This window comes from Paroedura picta, chromosome 3 (genome assembly GCF_049243985.1).
Source record: "Paroedura picta isolate Pp20150507F chromosome 3, Ppicta_v3.0, whole genome shotgun sequence".
Lineage (NCBI taxonomy): Eukaryota > Metazoa > Chordata > Lepidosauria > Squamata > Gekkonidae > Paroedura > Paroedura picta.
The window spans coordinates 133,382,860-133,404,863 of NC_135371.1; the positions used below are offsets into that span (position 1 = coordinate 133,382,860).

The 22,004-nt window shown below is 42.1% G+C and overlaps 1 protein-coding gene across 11 annotated transcripts in view; it reads left to right on the forward strand.

Moving 5' to 3' along the window:
- CACNA1G (calcium voltage-gated channel subunit alpha1 G) overlaps window positions 1-22,004 on the forward strand; it is a 482,930-nt gene that overhangs the window by 212,993 nt on the left and 247,933 nt on the right. For 10 of the 11 annotated variants that reach the window (XM_077327955.1, XM_077327961.1, XM_077327957.1 and 7 more), the window contains exons 2-3: window positions 8,797-8,909; window positions 9,805-9,938. The exons of the other annotated variant lie outside the window; for it this stretch is intronic. In XM_077327955.1, coding sequence (XP_077184070.1) covers window positions 8,797-8,909; window positions 9,805-9,938 — 247 coding nt within the window. The remainder of the gene's footprint in view (window positions 1-8,796; window positions 8,910-9,804; window positions 9,939-22,004) is intronic. 11 annotated transcript variants of the gene reach the window in all.

The window sequence follows — 22,004 nt, forward strand, 5'->3', positions numbered from 1 at the left end:
AAAGACCTATGGTCATATGCAATAAAGTTTACAGACATACATACACAAAAGAAGAAATCACCAAGATTTTGTTAGATGCTTGTAATCTGCATTGAACTCTTAAAGGCCATCATGTTGCCGGTGTTGAATTCTGCATCAATGCAACAGTATTAAAGAGAAAAATACAATCAGCTCATGGAAGATTGTCAACCAGTGGTTGCTAAGAGGATCAGAAGATGCATTCTTATTCTCATGGTGGCCGTAAGGTTGCTGGATGATGAGAATAATTCACAGACTGCACCTTGCCCAACAATTACCTCAGTCTTTTTCTTCTGAAGATGTCAGTACTCAGTTCAGAACACTGACTGAGAACAGGGCCTCTACGTACCACACAAGGTTGACTCCTTATCCCATGACTGCCACTCGCAATCTTGTTCACTCTACCAGGTCAGTGTATTTTATTGCGGCTAAAACTGAACAACCTAGAAGGAAGACAACTTTGTCAACCTGCTCAATTTTATAAACTTTGACATCTTGCCAAGGCAATTTTGCAACCCTGTGTAAATATGGTTATTTGTTTTAACACGCTGGAGTTAAAGACATCTTGCTTGTAAAGCTTGAGGATCGAGCCCTGTGTGGCTGGTGGGCTTTCATATGTGGACTGCAATTAAATTCTGTGATGATGAGTCAGTATTTATAGAACTAGGGATCTCTGCTTTTTATTCTGAGAAAATATTTACATGTTATGGGAACAGGAATTCCAGCTGCCAGGTTGAGGTTACAGCTTGGAATTTGCATCCCAAATATAGTTACGTGGGGGCAGCCGGAGTAGGCAGCAAAGCAAAGGAGAGGGCAGAACCATTGTGGAGGCTGCTGTTCCCGTCTATTTGACACTGTTTGGATAGCATCCACCTGCAGGAGCCCGTGACTTCCACTACTTTGTCAGTGATGAGCTGCAAAGCCTTTAATAAAATAAAGCACTACAACATGAGCTGTTGGGAGATCCCTGATCACCAGACTAATGAATGTGTCAGAGAAGAGCTGTGAGCATATGAAATATCCCAAAGAGAATCTGGAGAGTTTAAAATGAATCTGTTTGGGGCCTCTGAGTAGTTTACTTTTCACATTTCAAACCACACTTGATATGCTTGCTTTGTTTTAAAAAGACCACTTTTGTTGCAGGTGCCTCACATTTTTCTATACCCAACCGTACAATGTTTTATATAAGGAAAATAATGTGATCCACTGCTTTCCACCTTCTATTATGCACATATTGCTATTGGTGATTACTGTCTTAGAATTTTATGCAGAAGCAAACACATATTGAATCAAACATCTACGCGGATTGTAACAGTCATATTTCTGCCACACAAAGCAAGAAAGAGGAGAAAGGAGAGAGGCAGTGGGAAGGAGGGAGAAGAAAGCAAGGTACAAGCAATATAATAAGGAAAGAAGGAAGACATTTGTATAATGTATAGAATGACGTATCATTACAGGTGACGGGAAAATGAGGTAATAGTCAACCAAAGGAGAACAGGAAGAAATTAATTCTACAGTGCTAGAGCATGGATATTTTTACAGGACTCACAGCAGTGCTCTGGCTGTTTTAGAGAGCATAAGAACAAAGAATCAGTGTTCAAGATACATTTTGAAAAAGGATGATCAACAAACAGTGCAATCCTATGCAAAGTAACTCCAGTCAAACTCAGCTTGTTTAGATGGAGTCCCTATGATTAACTTCAGGGTATATTTTGTATGAGTTGCTTGTGCTGGGGAGGTGCAAAACACAGCCCTTGCCAGAAAGGATCAGCCTGGTGGTCTGTCTTGCCAATGCCCCCGGGAACCCATGATTCGTCCGACTTTCAGAGTTTAACAGTTGTGGCAGAATGTCAAGCTCCAGGTCCCAGTGGCTTCTTTTAGCCTAAGGCTCTTCACATTTAGGCAGCTTCTGTGGCTGAGACTTGGCCAGAAACAGCAAGTTTGCAACCACTGCCTTGGTAAAGCCTGCCTGTTCTCTCCCCATGGTTCTGCCTGCAGGGTCTCTCCGCATCTGCTGCAGCAAAAAGCTGCCTCACAGTGCATTGTTGCCCATCAAGCCTGCTCCTGATTTTAAAAATTCTATAAAGGATCATCATCTACAAACAATTGTTCCAAATGAGAAAGATAATATAATTTGATTTTTAAAAGTATACAGTTACAAATGTGCTTGTCGACTTTCCAAGTTACAGGCTGTGCTTTTGTACCAACCAAAATGGTGCGAATATAATAGGAGCGGTTCCTAAGCTAATTTCATCACTTAACTTTTCACCAACAAGTAATTCCAGGGTGTTATGTGAAATTTAGGGAATGATGTTATCAAATAATAGGAACAAAATCATGTCAGCCTTATGCAATCAGCAGGGTTCACATTAACAAAGTGTGCAGATTTCCTTCAACAGCCTGACTGCTTCCCCACCTTCAACAGCCTGACTGCTTCCCCAAAAGCTAGAGCAGGTAATGCATTTAAGAAAACCTGGAGTGCATTGCAGGAATCGGTGATCAGGAGGTGCAAAATCTGGGACTTTCCTCACACATTTACTTGAGCATGGTCAGTGACAATGAGGTTGCTTAGTTACAGGATGATTCTTGAGACATAAGTCCATATGGTGCACACATTCATCTTGTTTTTATCTCTTTTCCATTATTGCCTTAGCTAAACTGTGGCAGAGATATCCAGCGTGATGTTGTGCTTGTGTTAATCTGGGACTAGTGAGACTTGGGTTCAAATCCCTTTTCAGGTATAAAGCTCATAGGGTGACCTAGACCAATCACTATGCCTCAGTCTAAACATACCTTCCCACAGAGAGAGGGGAGGGGGAGAATTGTAGTCAAGATCAAATTTAAATGAAGACATATCCTTGTCAGCCTGAGCTCCTTGGAGGAAAAGTGGAAAACAGCAAAATAGATGTTCTGTGCAACTTCCTCTGTGTCCCATGATAATCACCTGTTGTTGGGACTTAGAACCTGCGGTTTCCATCCAAATGAGGAAAAAGATGCAGTTTGATGATGGAAGGAAGAAGAACCTGCACAGTAGGACAGAGATTAATAACACCAATGACACGGAGAATACACTTTTGAAGCTAATACACTTTAAGCATAGGACTCTGAAATACATAGGGCAACATTATTGTTTCCTTGAGGGGCTTCTTCCACTGACTTTCCCCTCACCTTATGTTAGTAAGGCTTATTGATGGGATAATGGCATCTCTGGGAGCTTGTTTTTTTCCTTGATTAGCCTAAAGTACTTTTCCCACACCTGTGATCATTCTGAATTCATTGCCACATCTGCCGTCTCTCTTCCTTAATGGCCAGAGAGTCAGATATCTGGACATCCTTACTACTCATTCTTTTGTCTTCACTTGTGTAACCCAGTATGGTCCATCCTTACCTGGGAGTAACCAGTAACTCAATGAGGCACTTTTGTCTCAACAACAGAGCCATTCCCTAGTCTCAATTTCTTTGCCTCACCCCATTACACATTTTCTCCTTTGTTATAGAGGCTAGCTGCCTGACATTAGCCTCTAGTCATGAAATTGGGTATTTAAACAGATACACTTGGCCATAGCTCTCTGTGTGTGTCATTCTTAGATCCAATATAGAATAATACAGACACACTGGGAAACCAATATGGCGTCTGAAGTGCCACAAGCTAAGTTTAGCTATTGTATGATCTTATACTCTGTCAAGAGATTTCTTAAAAAGCTGAAGTTGGTCCTTAAATATAAAAACCGTCCCTTGAAAAAACTAGGCGAAACGCGTCGGGACATGTGTGAAATAAGAATAAAAGAATTACTGAAACTGAAGAGAGACAACTCTATATAAGTCCAATTTGGATATTTTTTATTGCCATATTGGTTTCCCAGTGCGTCTGTATTATTCTATATTTGTCTCTTCACTGGGACCCACCCCTCCCAGTTTATTATTTTTGATTCTTGGATCCAAATCATGCACCCAGCATGCATGAAGGATGTCTGATTGTCTCTCTCTTTATTCATTCAGTTTCTATACTGCCCCTCACTTGGGTACATAGAACCAATGGGCAGCAGAAAGGTACGGTATATTGCAACATTTGAAACAGTGAAGGACATAACAGTTATAGCAGTATTAATGTGTAGGTGGCGCAGAGTGGTAAGGCAGCCATCTGAAAGCTTTGCCCATGAGGCTGGGAGTTCAATCCCAGCAGCCGGCTCAAGGTTGACTCAGCCTTCCATCCTTCCGAGGTCGGTAAAATGAGTACCCAGCTTGCTGCTGGGGGGTAAACGGTAATGACTGGGGAAGGCACTGGCAAACCACCCCGTATTGAGTCTGCCATGAAAACGCTAGAGGGTGTCACCCCAAGGGTCAGACATGACCCGGTGCTTGCACAGGGGATACCTTTACCTTTACCTTTTTACTACAGTTAGGGAACAAACAATTTGTTGATGACAACTTATCGGGTGTGTACTTATCAAGACTACATAAAATATTGTCTGGTTAGGTTACATGTCAGCCAAAAGGACTGATCTGAATGGATTTTGAAAAAGTGGGAATGAAAGAGTTTAGGAACCATGTCGAAAACAGAGTTAGTATATATTATTAAATCTTTCACGCTCCATTGTTAGTTATCAATGTAAATCATATTAAGTGTGATGTTTCTTTGTTGTGTGATTCATAATATAACCAAATGCATGCTTATTCAGAAGTAAGCCCTATTATGTTCAATGAATGTGTTCTGATTGCCACTTTTTAGGATTTCATTTTTGTACTAATCTGATATTTCTTCTATTTAATGCTCTTTAATTATTTGTTCTAACTTCCTAAAGACTGGACAATAAGGTGATGTTTCTTCTATTTAATGCTCTTTAATTACTTGTTCTTCCTAAAGACTGGACAATAAGGTGAGGGGATTTTAACTTCTCCATGGTTTTTTCATTGTTTCTTCTGGGGAAAAACTGCTTACTGTTGGGGGGGACATTCTAAGTAATTAAACATTCATCAAATGCATTTGTAACTGTAATGAGATGAGGCATTTTACACCAAATGGCATATGATACAACTAGATTAGAGTCTGTTTTATGGACTTCTTCATGTCATGGAAGGTAGCAATTAATCTTTTAATAACCCAAATAATTATACCCTCTATCATACCATCTCAACCCGTTTTCTTACTCCTTCTGTGCTTATGTTAGTTTAAACCATGTGAAAGTGTTTTGGCATTTCAGTGTGTTTTTTTAATTTAAAATCATTTTTATTTCAAATTTGACCTCTGATGAGCAATAATGGCTCCATATTCATTGGTGGAGCTTTCACTTGTTACCCCTTTTGCTCATCAGTCTACTAGAATTTGCTTATTTCCCAGTCCTATTTTCAGTAACGTTAAAGAATAAGTGGTCAGCTTTGTTGCTTTTATAGAAATCTGTTATTTTAATTATTTAATTATAACAAGTGCTTGTAATAGTAAAGTATTTTAACCTGTAAAACTTTTCAGACTTAAATTCATGACATCCTATAATTATGAATGCATTCTAACACCTCCCACAGAGATGTGAGGAAGTTATTGTTAAAAGAGACTAAGGACTACTTGACAAATAAGGCATCAAATCAGCTTTTGAATTTCCTGGGTCTGCAAATCAAATGCTACTAGAGGGTGCATTCAGTTTAAAACAATTCTCTTCCATTGTTGCCTTGCTTTAACAATATTCATAAATCAAGTATTTTAGATTATTTGTGTTACTTTATGAAAATACCCTGAACTTCATCCATAGACATATGTTTTCCTTACACAGATTCTTACTTTTTCAGTTTTCATACTTACTGTTTAATTTATGCAAGAAATAGCAAAATGAGAGGGGAAAAATGGACAGTTCCAAAACCTCAGAGGTTTCATTATATCATTCACAACTCAGGAAGCAAGACCTGTGAACCTGAGCCAGTTTTACACTACCCTCCAGTCATTGTTCCTGTCCCTTTGCATATATACACCTGTCGATATCACATTTTTAAAAATTAGATCCATTCCTATTTTACTCTTCCAGGGAGTTTAGAGTAGTATAAATGGCTCCCCAGCTGCCTTTTCTTTTTATCATTGCAACAACACCATGAGGGAAATAAAGTTCCTGGGGAGGCTTAAAGGTGGGGGGGGGGTCATCCGTTACTAAAGAAACCATCACTTGATCCCCACAACTCAGCTAATTAACACCCAGTTTTCCATCTGGCATTTCTGGGAATGGTGATAGAAAGGGTGTGGCAGATCAGCTTTCAGCATTCTTGGAGGAAACTTTGGCCCTGGATCCATATCAATCTGGCTTCTGATCTGACCATGGGGTGGAGACAATGCTGGTTGCACTGATAGATTATCTCTGATGCCAGCTAGATACAGGCGGGTCAGAACTGCTCGTGTTGCTGGATCTGTCAGCGGTTATTGATGTCATCAACCAGGAGCTATTGCTTCACCACTTCACTGGGGCTGGAATTCAGGGGACAAGCTTTAAATGGCTGTTCTCCTTTCTCTAGGATTAGACACAGAGCGTTGCAATGGGGGAGATGCAATTGCAGAGTTACCAACTCCCTTGTGAGGGTCCATAGGACATGATACTCTCCCACACATTGTAAAACATCTTTATGCCCCCTCTGGGTCACCTGGTCAAGAGCTTTAAACTGGGTTGTCATCAGTATGCTGATGACACATAGCTCTATCTCTTGATAAATGGCTGCTCTGAATCACCTCAGAAACATTTGCCAGTTCTTTGGAAGCTGTGGCAATATGGCTCAGGCAAAACTGGCTGAAATTCAGCCCCCCCAAGACAGAGCTCCTGTGGTTCACTAGAAAGGGGCTGGATCAGGAAGCATCCTCCCCAGGCCTGGAAGAAATACAATTGAAAGACCTCACACTCTGCCAGGAATCTGGGTGCGATCCTAGATGCTTCTCTTACAGTGGAGGCACAGGTCACAAGAGCAGCCGAGGTGGTGTTTTTTCACTTAACTTATTATTTAGTAAATTACATAGAGAATACTGATATTTAAAAGTGTGTGGCAGTTCTATAAAAACACGTAATGGTGAGCTCTCCATCAAACTAACCTGCCACCTTAACAAAAAAGTTGCCCCCTAACAAAAAATTCTGGTTATGAGCCTGTCCCCCACCCCTTGCAGGACTTTAATGGCTAAACTTGTGGTTTCTCTTGTTTTATTTCTTTATTGATGGCTGTTTTATTGACTATTCTTTGCTGTTTTTTTTTGGTGGGGGGGTTCAAATTGCCTTTATATTCCACTTTAGTAATTACTTGCAGACAGATTTTTTCTGTCTTTTCAGACAGACTCATTTTAGTAACCAGCTGCTAGCAGAAGTTATTTATCTATTCAGAAAACCCACTTGCCTCATGTTAGCAAAGTGTGATTAAACTGCAATTGGCCACCATTGCTTTCTTCCAGTTTTCACCTCTTCCTTGTGCTTGTGAAGCAATGTGGTGTGTTGTATAAAACATCTGTAGTGTCTCCTGTAATGCTGTTTCCCCTACCTCCGCCATTTTTCGCTCAGAAAGTTTTTTTGAAGCATTCAAAGTTGAGTGCTATAGTGCTGTAGTGTTGTAGTGTTATAGCAGTACTATTGACAGCAATTGATCTCACTTCGATCTAAGTGGTCAGTTGATCTCAGTGGTACTACTATAACAGCACAGCACTATAGCGCTCAACATAAAACATTTAAAAACATTCAGGGGAAGATTGCATGAAGAAAAAAACAGCGCCGTTGGAAATGGCCATATCACTTCAGAGATGACTTTATAATGGAAGGAAATTCACTATGTGAAACTCCTGTCCCTGTATCACTTTACATGAAATCAGGCCAACAATGAATAACAACCAGTTTAAAATAGTAATGTGAAATATCCCTTGGGTTTGTCTTCATTAATCTGTTATGATCTGCTACTTTATATATCTTTATGGGTTTCATATAGTGTCTTAATCTTAGATCTATTATTGTAATACACTGTTTTAATTTTGAAACACTGTAAAGACTTAAGTTGAATATCTGTATATAAATATTTAAAATGAACAAACAAACCCAAAAGCATAGAGTATTAGGAATAGTCTTGTTTGCTAACTGTTTGCCATATGATCTAGCACCAGATAACTAGATATTCTCTTGAATAACTGGAATTCCTCTTTTTTGGTCAATAAAATACTGCTTTACACAGGTGAGAAAACCATTTGCTGTGAAAGTGTTGGCAATAATAGAGTGGTCACTGACTTCAGCCCTGTTTAAATATAGTTTAAAGCAACATCAACAAAATGGGCTAACATTTTCAGAACCTTCTGTAGTCACCCACACAGCATTTCTAACAAAATATGGCCTGTCCTGGAGAAACTAGAACAGTTAACATCTTTGTGTGGCTTGAGTCTTTAATGCTGAAAAGTGCTTGAAACTTCAATAGAAGGAAGTTAGAAATGACATGTGTATGTCTTAGTAGCACACGTGCAGGAATAATGGGAAGAGTCTATTATACGATCTGCATAATTGTATCATTTTATATGATTATAGTAAATATGGAACTATTGCTATTTGATTTCTGGAAGTAGCACATGGTGCCAACCAGCATGTGGAATAATAGCCAGTACATAGAATAGTTGCCTTCCAAGAAAAAGGACATAGGGAAAACAAGCTAGTTTTTTCATCTCCGCCCCAAACACACACCTTCATTATTTCCATGATGCCTAACAATGTGGTGTTTTTGGAGTTAACAGCTGTTACTTAACTTGCATTCTGAAACTCTGGTTGTTTTCCTTGACAAATTGCCTGTGCACCTGGTTTGAAAGGGCCAGCATGCTGGTTATTCTCTTGAACTGTGTTACGCTGGGCATGTTTCATCCCTGTGAAGATACGGGCTGTGATTCCCCACGCTGCAAGATTCTCCAGGTACAAGCATTCTCTACTTTTGCAATATGCCATGGAAACATTATACTTACTTGCAAAGCTGTCCTGAAGGTCCAAAGTATGATGCCAACCTCCAGGTGGTGCCAGGATTTTTCCTAGCACTAATTTCCAGACAACAGAGCTGAGTTTCCCTGAAGAAATTGTTGCTTTGGAGGATGGGCACTATGACTTTATACTCTGCTATGACCTTATACTCTCAAAACCCCACTATCTCCAGGCTTCACCCTCTAAATCTTTAGAATTTTGTAACCCAGGGTTGGCAATGGCAACCCTACTGAACAAAGATTCTTCCCCTGATCCTGGTGGAGGAGTCAGAGTAGATAGCTGCATTTCAGCATGACTCTAATCTTTTCTCCCTCCCATAAATACAATAATTTAAGAGCTATTTTCTTTGACATTCAGTGACATAGTTGGCAATCTTTTCTGCAAAAGAATATGTGTAGAATAGTCTTCCTTAACCTTTTTCCATTGAGAAACCCCTGAAACATTCTTCAGGCTTTGAGAAATCCCAGAAGTGGCATCATCGTGCAGAATATGGTTGGGAAGTATAGCTATGTACAAGCCCACCTGGGGCCTCTCCCCTTCCCACTCCCTCCAGGCCCATCAGCCATTTTGGGAGGGAGCGGTCGGTCAACATGTCATAGCATAGTATAAGGTCATATCACCTAATAAATGTTTTAAAAATTAACAACTATATTAAAAATAAACTCCCACCAGTTTAGGAAACCCTTTCAGGGCTGTCAAAGAAACTTGGTTAGGAAAGCCTGGTATATAATGAAAATTTCCTTGAGGTCAGGTCTCCCAGACATTAAATTGCTACTGATTCAGGATCTCAGTCACCAGATACACCTTCTTGTTTCACTTCTATATCTTCCAGAGTTTTGATGACTTTATCTTTGCCTTCTTTGCTGTGGAAATGATAATCAAGATGATTGCACTAGGGATTTTCGGGAAGAAGTGCTACCTGGGAGACACATGGAATCGTCTGGATTTTTTCATTGTTGTAGCTGGGTAAGTAATCAAGAAAAGGCATCTTCCTGCTTACAAAACAGTTTGAGGAAAAGATGATTGTGCTTCTATTTCCTCCTCCTCAAATATGTACAAAGCAATAAGTAGGATGAGGATAGGAAATTTCTATATAATATTGGATGTAACAAAGAGCCTTGTTTTCCAATTACTTATGTGATGTAATAACTTTGTCCTGGGTATCTGTATAAAATGTACAACTTTGCAAGGTGAATTTGCAATCTGGGAATGTTCAGAGCCTAAACTAAAACTGCCTTGACAAATAATCTGGAATGAGCAAGTTTTATATAGAGAATAGAAATGCCAGTCTCCATGTGGGGCCTGGGGATATTCTAGACGTCATACAAGATTTCCCATGGGAAAAATGGATGCTTTGGATGCTATGACATTTTACCCCACTGAAGTCCCATTCCTTCCATCCCATTCCTGCCATCCATAGCCTGGAGCTAGCAACTCTGCTTCCCCTACTGCTTACGGGTGGCTGGCAACCATAATAGAGGATCTCTGCACTTTTGTGAGTGAACACATGGTGGAATGAAAAGAATCTGCAATTTTTTTATGTTTATCAGACTTCAAGGGAATAGGCGAATAAGATGGCTGACAAAATTAATGAACATGAGCAAAGCATGAATAGGAAATCTTCAAACTTTACAGTTATTCTGCCTACCTCTTGACATGTTGCTATTGTCACCAGTGTCATTTTCCTTTGCTCCGAAGTTTTTTTTACAACTTCTCTCAAATCTGTATCTCGTGTCAGTGATCATGTACTGCTCCCTTTCCTGAGCTCAAGGCTGGTTTGTGAAGTGGCTTGCAGGCCTCAGGGAAGCCTCTTTGCATTATAGGGATTTGTTCCCCTCGAGTAAAGGGCTGCTTTGGAGGGTGGATTCTATGGCATTATGCCCCGGTGAGGCCCCTCCCTTCCCCAAACCTTCCTGTCCCCTGGCTCAACCCCCAAATCTACAGGAATTTCCCAGCTCAGAATCGGCAAACTGTGAACGTGTGAAATGTAGGCCTAGGAGGGAAATTTATAGGAAGGCCTCAAGGTCTACCTTCCAGCCTGGGATTGGGCCTGATGGAATTTAAAGGAAAAGATAGCCGTAGAGGAAGATGGGCCTTGGAAAGTAAATGTAAGACTGTCCCCTGGAAGGGTGTTGTTTTTCTTCCAGGAGCAGGGTAGCAGGCTGTTAACAGTGAAAGAAAGTCCCTCACCCAAGAAAAATTACTCTGCCCTGGAAGGGATGGGTCCTGACATAAAGTCATATATTTTTTTCTTTATATGTTTCAGTTTGGGTCTTTTGAACCTGAAAATAATTCAGAATTCTGATAAAAAATCTTGGATCCTAATACCAATAACATATTTAGATAAGGGATTTTTCAGAAATCCTGATTTTCTTAGGTCCAAGAGATCTGAATCAAGCAGTGATGAGACAGCAAAAAACAGCCAAGGGCAGCTTCATTGAGGTTCTGCTGGGCAGCCCTGTTAGAATCATAGAAACATAGAGTTGAAAGGGGCCATACAGGCAATCTAGTCCAACCTCCTGCTCAATGCAGGATCAGCCTAAAGCAGGGGTAGTCAACCTGTGGTCCTCCAGATCAGGGGTAGTCAACCTGTGGTCCTCCAGATGTCCATGGACTACAATTCCCATGAGCCCCTGCCAGCATTTGCTGTCAAGGGCTCATGGGACTTGTAGTCCATGGACATCTGGAGGACCACAGGTTGACTACCCCTGGCCTAAAGCATCCAGGGTACCGTCTGCACTCACACTTTTTCCTGCTCTCAATCCTGCCATATTCTGATCGATCTGAACCCAGATCTTGCAACAGATCTGCAATATTCCTTTTTTCTGATTCAAAACTACTTTCAATCAGACACTATCTTCTGCACACGAATTGTTCCAGTTGTCAGTCTCCTCTCTTCTTTGTGCTTTATCGGGGGGGGGGCACATACCAGTACCTGTAGGCACCTTATAGCTAGAGTGTAGGTGTGTTGGGAGAAGTGGGGGTTGTTTGAAGTTCTGGCCAGCATTGTTTGAGCTGTTAATTGGTCTGTTGATTGGTTTCTGGAATGATCAGGGCTTTCAATTCTGGGCTTTTCCTTTTACACTTCAGACACTTAACAGTTAGCACTTCATTTAAAAAACTGTAAATGGGGGGGGGGGGTTCCCGCCCTTATCTTCACCCAGATATTTTCCAATGAAGTGTCACTCTCCACCTCTACTCTTGACAGGCAAGCCCTCTCCTCATATACAGTGCCACTCCACCTCCTCTTTGACTTTTTCTGTTTCCTTTTAAAAAGTCATATCCATGTATGTGTAGAGCAGCCTTTCTCAACTTTTTAGGGAGCATCAGAGAGAAGTCGTAGTACAGGAAAAATAATTGTCAAGGACACCATTGCCCTTAAGGGCTGGGGCAGATATATACCCGGATCCCCACTCCCTTAAACATGGAAAAGTGGACCCATTTGATCCAGGAGGGTATGAAATGCAGAGGTAGTTTGTCTGTTTGGTGCCACTACACAGCACATTTACATTCTGAATAAGCACAAGTTACCATACATTACCATAACAAACCCAGACTCTCTACATCAGAAGGCCAGGAAAACAACAAAGATACCAGTTGAGAAGGGTAGTTCCCAGGAGTACAACTCCAGCCCGGGGGATTGACACCAAGATTGACATGGCACATGACACCTCTGAAATATTCTTCAGACTTCGAGAAACCCCAGAAGTGGCACTATCATGCAGAATATTGTTGAAAATCATAGCTGTGTACACTCCCATCTCTTTCCTCCCTCCATTTTGAGGTGGGGGGACAGGTCAACATAGCCATATATGGTCATATCACCCGATAAACGTTTAATAATTTTCTTTTAAATATCCAAGAAATTAACTCCCACCCATTCGGGATACCCTTCCAGGGCCATCAAGAAACACCAGGGCTTCATGAAACCCTGGTTAAGAAAGCCTGGTGCAGAGACTAGAGGGCTGGTTGGAAGGGACCCTTAACCCTTGGCAAACCCCCATGACACAATTACTTTTTTCTTTTTCTGAAATGGGTGTTGTGATTAGTCTTAGCTCTCACATGTAAAAGCTTAATTTGCCATATACTTACCAAGATACAAATAGAAGGTAGTCTACTGGTTTTGAATTTCTCTAACAGATGAGAATTTCAAGGTATGGGCTAGAAGGACAATTTGTAATTCATAGAAAAGTCTTTGGTGAAACAGAAACAGAGGATCTAGATTGCAGGTTACCAGATAAATATACCTTTCAATCCCACTCTGTTTGTGAAAATGAAAATGAATCCTGGATGTGCTGGGGGGGGGGGAGAGTAGAATAAAGCTGGAGGGTAAACTTCTCAGTTAAGTCCAGCAGTTTGAGCACTGGGCCAGCTAAATGCATTTCATATCTCCTGTGGCAGAATGAGGTGTCTGCAGGGTTCCTTCCTTTTGCTCCAATGTTAAACTGACATCTCCAGGTGCAGTACTGAAAAAGCCTGAGATCATAGAGAATTAGTGCCCACCAGACTAGACTGTACCAGGGTAGTTGGACCAAAGGTCTGATTGCATATAATGTTCTCTTAGTAAAGGTGGGTGGCTTCTGCCTGAGGGAGCAAAATGTCTTAGCTTCGCACTGCCAAGATATGTAGACACTTCATTCCCTTTGCTATATTCATGGCGGCAGCCCTGTGTATTCTGAGATCATCCAGGAATTCATGTGTGGGAGGAAATGTCCCTCGGCAGCAATCCACCACCATATCACTACCAGATTAAAGAACAAGTATATTGTAAATAAAGGCATGACATCAGCTGCTACAAGCTGCCTTGCTGGCCACATGGCCACATGGCCACATGACCAGGGCTGTGTGGACTGTGCCCTTGTTGTCCACCATGGCAATCTCACCTCCCAGCGGCACTCACAGTGTTAAGTTTTGCAGACAGCAACAACAAAAGAATGTCACAAAACCCACTTTCCTTTGTTCCCTGCCAGCCTGTGTGCTTTCCATACTGTAAGGTCTTTTGCTCCACAGTTTTGGGCGGACTCAGCTGGCACTCTGCTCAAGTATTTTCTCTGGCTCCAGAAATATTGGTAGTCTTAGTTTCATGAAGATTGTCCAAGTGGATGAGGTTTCAGCAAGTTTGTTTAAAGCACAGAGCTGTGTTCCAAAAAGGGAATATTTTAGTCAAAATGTGCGTGATTGCCCTTTTGTTTTGAGGGAACGATACCAAATTTTTGCCTTTCATGAAGTGTTTTTCTTTCAGAGGCACCTGGTTTAAATTAAAGGCTCTTTCTAGCACCCAAGAATTTCCTGGCAGAGGCTTGAAATCCACATGAAAAGTTCCTGGCTCCTAGCCAACAGGGTTAAGTTTCCTTAACACATAAAGAGCTTGGAGGCCCTCTCCTCACCTTCCTATTCATACGGAATGCCCAGGGTCTATTAGGGTTCTGCCCCTTCTCCCACACCCCCTCCCATGTAATTAACTGGAATTTCCTGGAATCTACTGGAGAATTCTAGAAATAAACCACATCTTCAGCATTTTCCCAGGTTAGGAAGTCAGTGGCAAAAGCTCTTCTGGACTACTAGAAAGAGCCATGCTGGTTGTATCAAAGGTGTTGTGTGCTTGTACTACTAATATATCATCTGAAGGAAAACCAGCGTACTAATAATAGTTCTTAGCCTTTGTATAGCTTTTAAGAGTGTTGACAGCATTTGACTAACATTATTGCAGAAATTGTGAGAATGACTTGCCTAAGGCTACCTAGTGAGCAGATGATTGTCAGATCCAAGCTGAAGATGCTAGGATTCTGCCAAGAGTATTCAGAAAATCTAGACAGGTCTCTTCTTAGTATTGTTAACACTGCAGATGAACTCTAATGAGACATGCTGTCATTAATCAGAGCTCATCCCCAAGGGTAGCCTTTATCAATTTTTTTTTTTTTTTACCATTCAGAACCCCCTGAAATTTTCTTAAGGCTTCAAGAAACCCCAGAAGTGGCGCAGATCTGCAGAATATGGTTGGGAAGCACAGCTGTGTACATGCCCATTCATAGCCTTCCCTTTCTTCAAATAGGGGTACATATATTTACAGGTGCTGGCTGCCTTGAAGAACTTAATTGCATCATGCTAACTGTGAGAATGCAGCTTCAGATCTCAGATATGCCCTGGAATAACTCTGAAGAATGTGGAGCATGTTTGTGTCTCTGTCCTCCAGTGTCTGAGTTGCATTGCCCTTTTTCTCACCAGTGTATCCAGAGAGTCGCGTGCAAAGAAGGCAGCATGTAATTCTGAACATGTGCTCTGCTGGCTGAGTTGAAACCTAGCTTAGGTTTCCCTCCTAGGCTTTCACTTGGCCTCTTTAGCATAGCTCTAATAACATCTGCAGTACCTTCTTCTTGTCATACTTTTGGGGCCCATCAAGACTGTGCTAGGAAAACCCACACATACCTTGCAAAGGTCAGCATGGACAAAATCTGCTTTTGGGGCTTTTCCCAGCTTTTGCTTGATAATAATCTTTGCCTAAAATATGAAAGCATATGCAAGGAACCCAAAAGGTGAAATTGATATAAACATGCGTCCAGATGTTATAATTACTTTACATAGGTTAATTAGAAATATTAGAATATATAAAAATACATGCATGTATTGTTAAAGAATTTATTGTTATTGTTATAACAATACAGTATTTATTGTCAAAAATACTAAAAAGCCTCAATATTAGACTTGCAGGTAAGATCAATGGATGTTTTGGCACAACAGCCTTCTTCAGTGGTTAGGCATAGATCTGCATACATAAATTGTACAATATATAAGTTTACAGCATATAATACATTTCATCAAATAATGGATATTGTATGCATATAATAAGAGCCTCTTGTGGCGCAGAGTGGTAAGCGGCAGAAATGCTGTCTGAAGCTGTCTGTCCATGAGATTGGGAGTTCGATCCCAGCAGCCGGCTCAAGGCTGACTCAGCCTTCCATCCTCCCGAGGTCGGTGAAATGAGTACCCAGCTTGCTGGGGGGCAAACGGTAATGACTGGGGAAGGCACTGGCAAACCACCCCGTATTGAGTGTGCCATGAAAACGCTAGAGGGCGTCACTCCAAGGGTCAGACATGACTCAGTGCTTGCACAGGGGATACCTTTACCTTTACCTTATGCATATAATACATGCCATTGGCTGATGCCAATCCCATGGTGGGACCTGGGGAGCCCCTGAAATTGTACCTCATCTCCAGTCTAAAGAGATCAGTTTCTCTGGAGAAAATGGCTGCTTTGAAGGGTGGACACCATAGCGTTATACAACACTGAGGTCTTCCTTGCCCCCAAATCTCACTTACTCCTGACTCGACACACACAAGCTCCAGGAATTTCCCAGCTGGCAACCCTGTCCTCACAATATTTTATTATTTGGGATCTTGACATTGTAAAGAAGGTGAATATAGAGTCGCCACTTGACTACTATTGTATCCAAACAGGGCCTACAGTGAGAAATAGAGGCCTCTACAATTCCTACTAATCTGTTACCCAAATTGCATTTACCCATGTCTTGTAACACGTGTTTGAGCTGTGGAAAATTAGCCAAATTATGCAAGAGGTTGGGTAATTAGCATTAGAGGATCATTGCCTGTGTATACAAGGTCAATTACACCCATAGGAACTCAAGGCAGACACAGATGTAAATGGTAAAACAATACGTATAAGCTTTATTGAAAGAAAATAAAAAAGCACAAATGTAGCTAACACACCTAACAATTAGTCATATAGAAAATGGGAAGAAGAGTATACAAAATGGGTATATTTACCTGTCCGAAGAATGGAGAGTCAGAGGAAAGCAACAGGAACCAGCATGGGAAGTTCCAATAGGTCCCAAGTTGCAAAGCATTCAGGATGGCTGTGTGAAGCCATGGTTTATATGAGGTTTGGGGGAGGGGGCTATGTGACAAGACTCAGGTGAGCACATGATGGGTCAGGATGTTGGACAAAGCCCTGGCCAGGTCTGGAGATGGCTGGAGATGGGCTTAAACAAAGGTGTTAATGTGTCTAAGGAAGAGAGCCATCATGTCTCAATGGGTCTAGCAGCTAGGATTTGGGGAAGAGATTTCCCCTGGTAGAGGGGCCAAGTGTGAATATGCTGCAAGACAAAGAGGTTTGCCTAGGAGCCCCTGGGCAAACAGGATGGAGCCAGTCCACTCAATCAGCAATACAAAGGCAAGGGAGGGGGTACGATAGAGAGCAAGATTTGAGCCTGGAGGCACCTGGATCAGGCAGGGGCTCTCATTCTGAACCTAAGTCAGAGAGCAAGATTTCTAAGATGGGGTCTGGCCTGGCTTGGGCAGACTTTAACATGTTAAGGTTTTGGCTTAAGCCTAGACTATTGAGGAGTGCCACTGGTTTTAGAAGATAGTGTGCCAGTCTGTGAGACGGGGGGTCCTGCCATATTTAACATAGTCCTCTGCCACAGTATTTATTAATTTATTGTATAGATTTTTATTTTATGGCACCCTTTCCTGAGGGCTCAGGGCAGCTGGCAATACAATGAGAAGATTGAAACATTTGGGTAGGGGGAGGGTTAGTCGGTCATCAGAATGGTTTTAAGTTTGGGATGGTTTATATTTTGTTGTGGGGTTTTTAATGCTGTAACCCGCTGCAAGCCAACTTGCTGGGAGTGACGGGTAATAAATAAATAAATAAATGATAATAAAAAACACTGAACCCCAGATTTTATCAAAACCCAAACATTCACTGCCTTCTCTCTGTGATGTTGTTGACTGTGTGGCATACAAATGCTGCTTTCTATGTAGGGAGGGGGCAGTTGTTGATGGTATTCTATGGTCATCAACCAAAGGCTTGGTGGCCCTGTGGAACTGTCTTAAGGTGCGCAGGGCCCTGATCTTACCTGGAAGCGTGTTCTGCCAGACCAGAGAATGCCCTGACTCTGGTTGAGGCCAATTTGACTTCTCTGTGGCTGGGGAATCTTGAGTAGATTTTGAGTGCTCAAACATAGATTTCTATGGAGGACATCGGGGAGAATTTCTACTGTGTCCTTTCCCTGCAGCTCCCACCCTCCGTCCCTGGACTCTAGCCTCTTTGCTCTCAGATGCCTCAGTGTCTGGAGCCAGCAGCAGGTAAGGGGAGAGGGCCCTGGGCAAAGGGTCGTGGTGGAGGCCTTGCTAACAAGGGCCTCTTAGCCTGCTAGGCTGGGCCTGCTGACGAGGGCCTCCCAGCCTGCTGACTGCCTGCTAAGGAGCTCTGTCCCCGCCCTGATAACGAGCTGCCCAGCCCCCACCGGCCCCACTTGCGAGCTGCAGCCCAAAGCCTGACCAGGGGCCAGAGGGAGGGGGTCCTTTCAAGGCCTGTTCTTAGGAACGGGCTTTGAAGCTAGTTTATCTATAATTTTGTTTGCCACATTTGGGAAATTAGGTACAGGTCACACAGTGCTGTGTAAACAAATGTAAAACCCTGAACTGGGTATCAGAAGAGGAAGCTAAAAACAAGACCAATGCTAACCCCTACCCTTTGGATTGGCTGAGTCCTAGCCACCAAAAAAGAATCTGTCTTGCAATGCTTTCCAAAGTGCTTTGGTGGGTCTGCAGGGAATGGTTGCCTTCAGACTGACATTGACCATGCAGGGCTTTCTAGCCCAGCATACCCAGGATACAGTAATGGAAGCCTATCCATGCAGCCATTGGGCATCTGCTGTCTGTAGGAAAAGTGCTTGAAAACTCTACTTATGGTAAGCCCCAAAGTCAGCCAACAAAAGATTAATCAAATCTACCTTGGAGACCATACTTTACCTCAATAGTTTGTTGCTTGTGAGCGCAACACAATCCAGAACTGTACCTAATTCTACATATCCTTCCTTGGGCAAATTCTTCCATTATTTGGGCACAAGGCTTTGCCAGCCGTCTGTTCCAGATGTATCACAACTTTGCCATTTCACTCCTGCCTGATCAGCTTTGGCTTTTTGCTACAGGATCTTCCTTTGCTTTTGAGTGTTTGAACTGTTCCCAGCTGGACCTTGTCAAAGCCAATCTAGCTGACAAAGGATTATATTTTTAAAAGAAGTAAAACAGACTCTTTCCTTCTGCCACCACCCCAAGCTCATTGAGTTTCTTCTTTCTTTCATAGCTGAGGGCATACCTCTTTGCTTTTCCAAAGCATAACGCTCCCCTTCGTTTCCTAAATTAATTTGCCTCTCTGTTCTAAGTGCCCCTGCCCACATAGCAAATGAAATATCTGCAAGATGCTCAGAACTTGTGGTCCTGTGTTCTCTTTTGGGGAGCCATCCAAACAAGGATCTCTGAGGAAGTAAGCTGGTATTTACATGGCTAAGGAAACTGTCCCTCATCAATTAGAAGCTTCTAGGTTTTTTCATGCAAAGGTCTTGTTCGTCTCAACTGTATATATCTTCATTTGTTGTTGTTGTTGTTGTTAGGTGCGAAGTCGTGTCCGACCCATCGCGACCCATGGACAATGATCCTCCAGGCCTTCCTGTCCTCTACCATTCCCTGGAGTCCATTTAAGTTTGCACCTACTGCTTCAGTGACTCCATCCAGCCACCTCATTCTCTGTCGTCCCCTTCTCCCTTGCCTTTCACTTCCCTTCTCTCCTTAGCTATTTGTAAAGCTTCCTCAGATAGCCATTTTGATTTCTTGCATTTCTTTTTCTTTGGGATGGTTTTAGTTGCTACCTCTTGTACAGTGTTGCGAGCCTCCGTCCATAGTTCTTCAGGCACTCTGTCTATCAGATCTAATTCCTTAAATCTATTTGTCACCTCTAACTGTATATTCATCGCGGATATGATTTAGTTCATACCTGAGTGGCCTAGTTCTTTTCCCTACTTTCTTCAATTTAAGCCTAAATTTTGCAACAAGAAGCTGATGATCTGAACTACAATCAGCTCCTGGTCTTGTTTTTACTGACTGTATAGAACTTCTCCCCCCCTTCAAGGATCGCTGCCTTGTTGTGGCAAGGGGGCTTGCGTAGTTCAGTGAAGCTATGAGCTATGCCGTGCAGGGCCACCCAAGACGGACAGGTCATAGCTGAGAGCTCTGACAAAAGGTGATCCACTGGAGAAGGAAATGGCAAACCACTCCAGTATCTTTGCCATGAAAACTCTATGGACAGTTCCAATAGGCATAACGATATGACGCTGGAAGATGAGCCCCTCAGGTCGGAAGGTGTCCAATATGCTACTGGGGATGAGCAGACGGCTAGTACGAGTAGCGCCAGAATGAATGAAGCGGCTGGGCCAAAGCCGAAAGGACGCTCAGTTGTGGAAGTAACTGGTGGCGAAAAGACAGTCCGATGCTGTAAAGATTTTTATTCCATAGGAACCTGGAACGTCAGATCCATGAATCAAGGCAAGCTGGACGTGGTTAAACAAGAAATGACAAGACTGAACATCGACATTTTAGGAATCAGTGAACTAAAATGGACAGGAATGGGTGAATTTAATTCAGATGACCATCAGGTATACTACTGTGGACAAGAATCTCGCAGAAGAAATGGAGTAGCCTTCATAATCAATAAGAGAGTAGGAAAAGCAGTCTTGGGATACAATCCCCAAAATGACAGAATGATCTCAGTTCGAATCCAAGGCAAACCATTCAACATCACAGTGATCCAGGTCTATGCCCCAACCACTGCTGCTGAAGAGGATGAAGTTGATCAGTTCTATGAAGCCCTACAACACCTTCTAGAAGCAACGCCAAAAAATGATGTGCTTATCATCATGGGGGATTGGAATGCTAAAGTAGGAAGCCAAAAGATAACCGGGATAACAGGCAAGTTTGGCCTTGGAGTACAAAATGAAGCAGGGCACAGGCTGGTAGAATTTTGTCAAGAGAATACAATGGTCATAGCAAACACTCTTTTCCAACAACCCAAGAGACGACTCTACACATGGACATCACCAGACGGTCAACACAGAAATCAGATTGACTATGTGCTCTGCAGCCAAAGATGGAAAAGTTCTATCCAGTCAATAAAAACAAGACCAGGAGCTGATTGTGGTTCAGATCATGAGCTTCTTGTTGCAAAATTTAGGCTTAAATTGAAGAAAGTAGGAAAAAGCACTAGGCCACTCAGGTATGAACTAAATCATATCCCCGACGAATACACAGTAGAGGTGACAAATAGATTTAAGGAATTAGATCTGATAGACAGAGTGCCTGAAGAACTATGGACGGAGGTTCGCAACATTGTACAAGAGGCAGCAACTAAAACCATCCCAAAGAAAAAGAAATGCAAGAAATCAAAATGGCTGTCTGAGGAAGCTTTACAAATAGCTAAGGAGAGAAGGGAAGTGAAAGGCAAGGGAGAAAGAGAAAGATACACCCAATTGAATGCAGAATTCCAGAGAAAAGCTAGAAGAGATAAGAATGCCTTCTTAAATGAACAGTGCAAAGAAATAGAAGAAAACAATAGAATGGGGAGGACCAGAGATCTTTTCAAGAAAATTGGAGATATGAAGAGAACGTTTCATGCAAAGTTGGGTATGATAAGGGACCAAAATGGTAGGGACCTCACAGAAGCAGAAGAGATTAAACAAAGGTGGCAAAATTATACAGAACAACTATACAAGAGCGAGCTTAACATCCCTGATGACCACAGTGGGGTAGTTACTGACCTGGAGCCAGACATCCTGGAATGTGAAGTCAAATGGGCCTTAGGAAGTCTGAGCAACAATAAAGCTAGTGGTGGTGACAGCATTCCAGTTGAACTATTCAAAATCTTAAAGGACGATGCAATAGAAGTGTTACACTCAATATGCCAGCAAATTTGGAAAACTCAACAATGGCCACAGGATTGGAAAAGGTCAGTTTACATTCCAATCCCAAAGAAGGGCAATGCCAAAGAATGTTCAAACTACCGCACCATTGCACTAATTTCTCATGCTAGCAAAGTTATGCTCAAAATCCTACAAGCTAGGCTCCAGCAATATGTGGACCGAGAACTTCCAGAAGTACAGGCAGGATTTCAAAGAGGCAGAGGAACTAGAGATCAAATTGCCAACATACGCTGGATCATGGAGAAAGCTAGGGAGTACC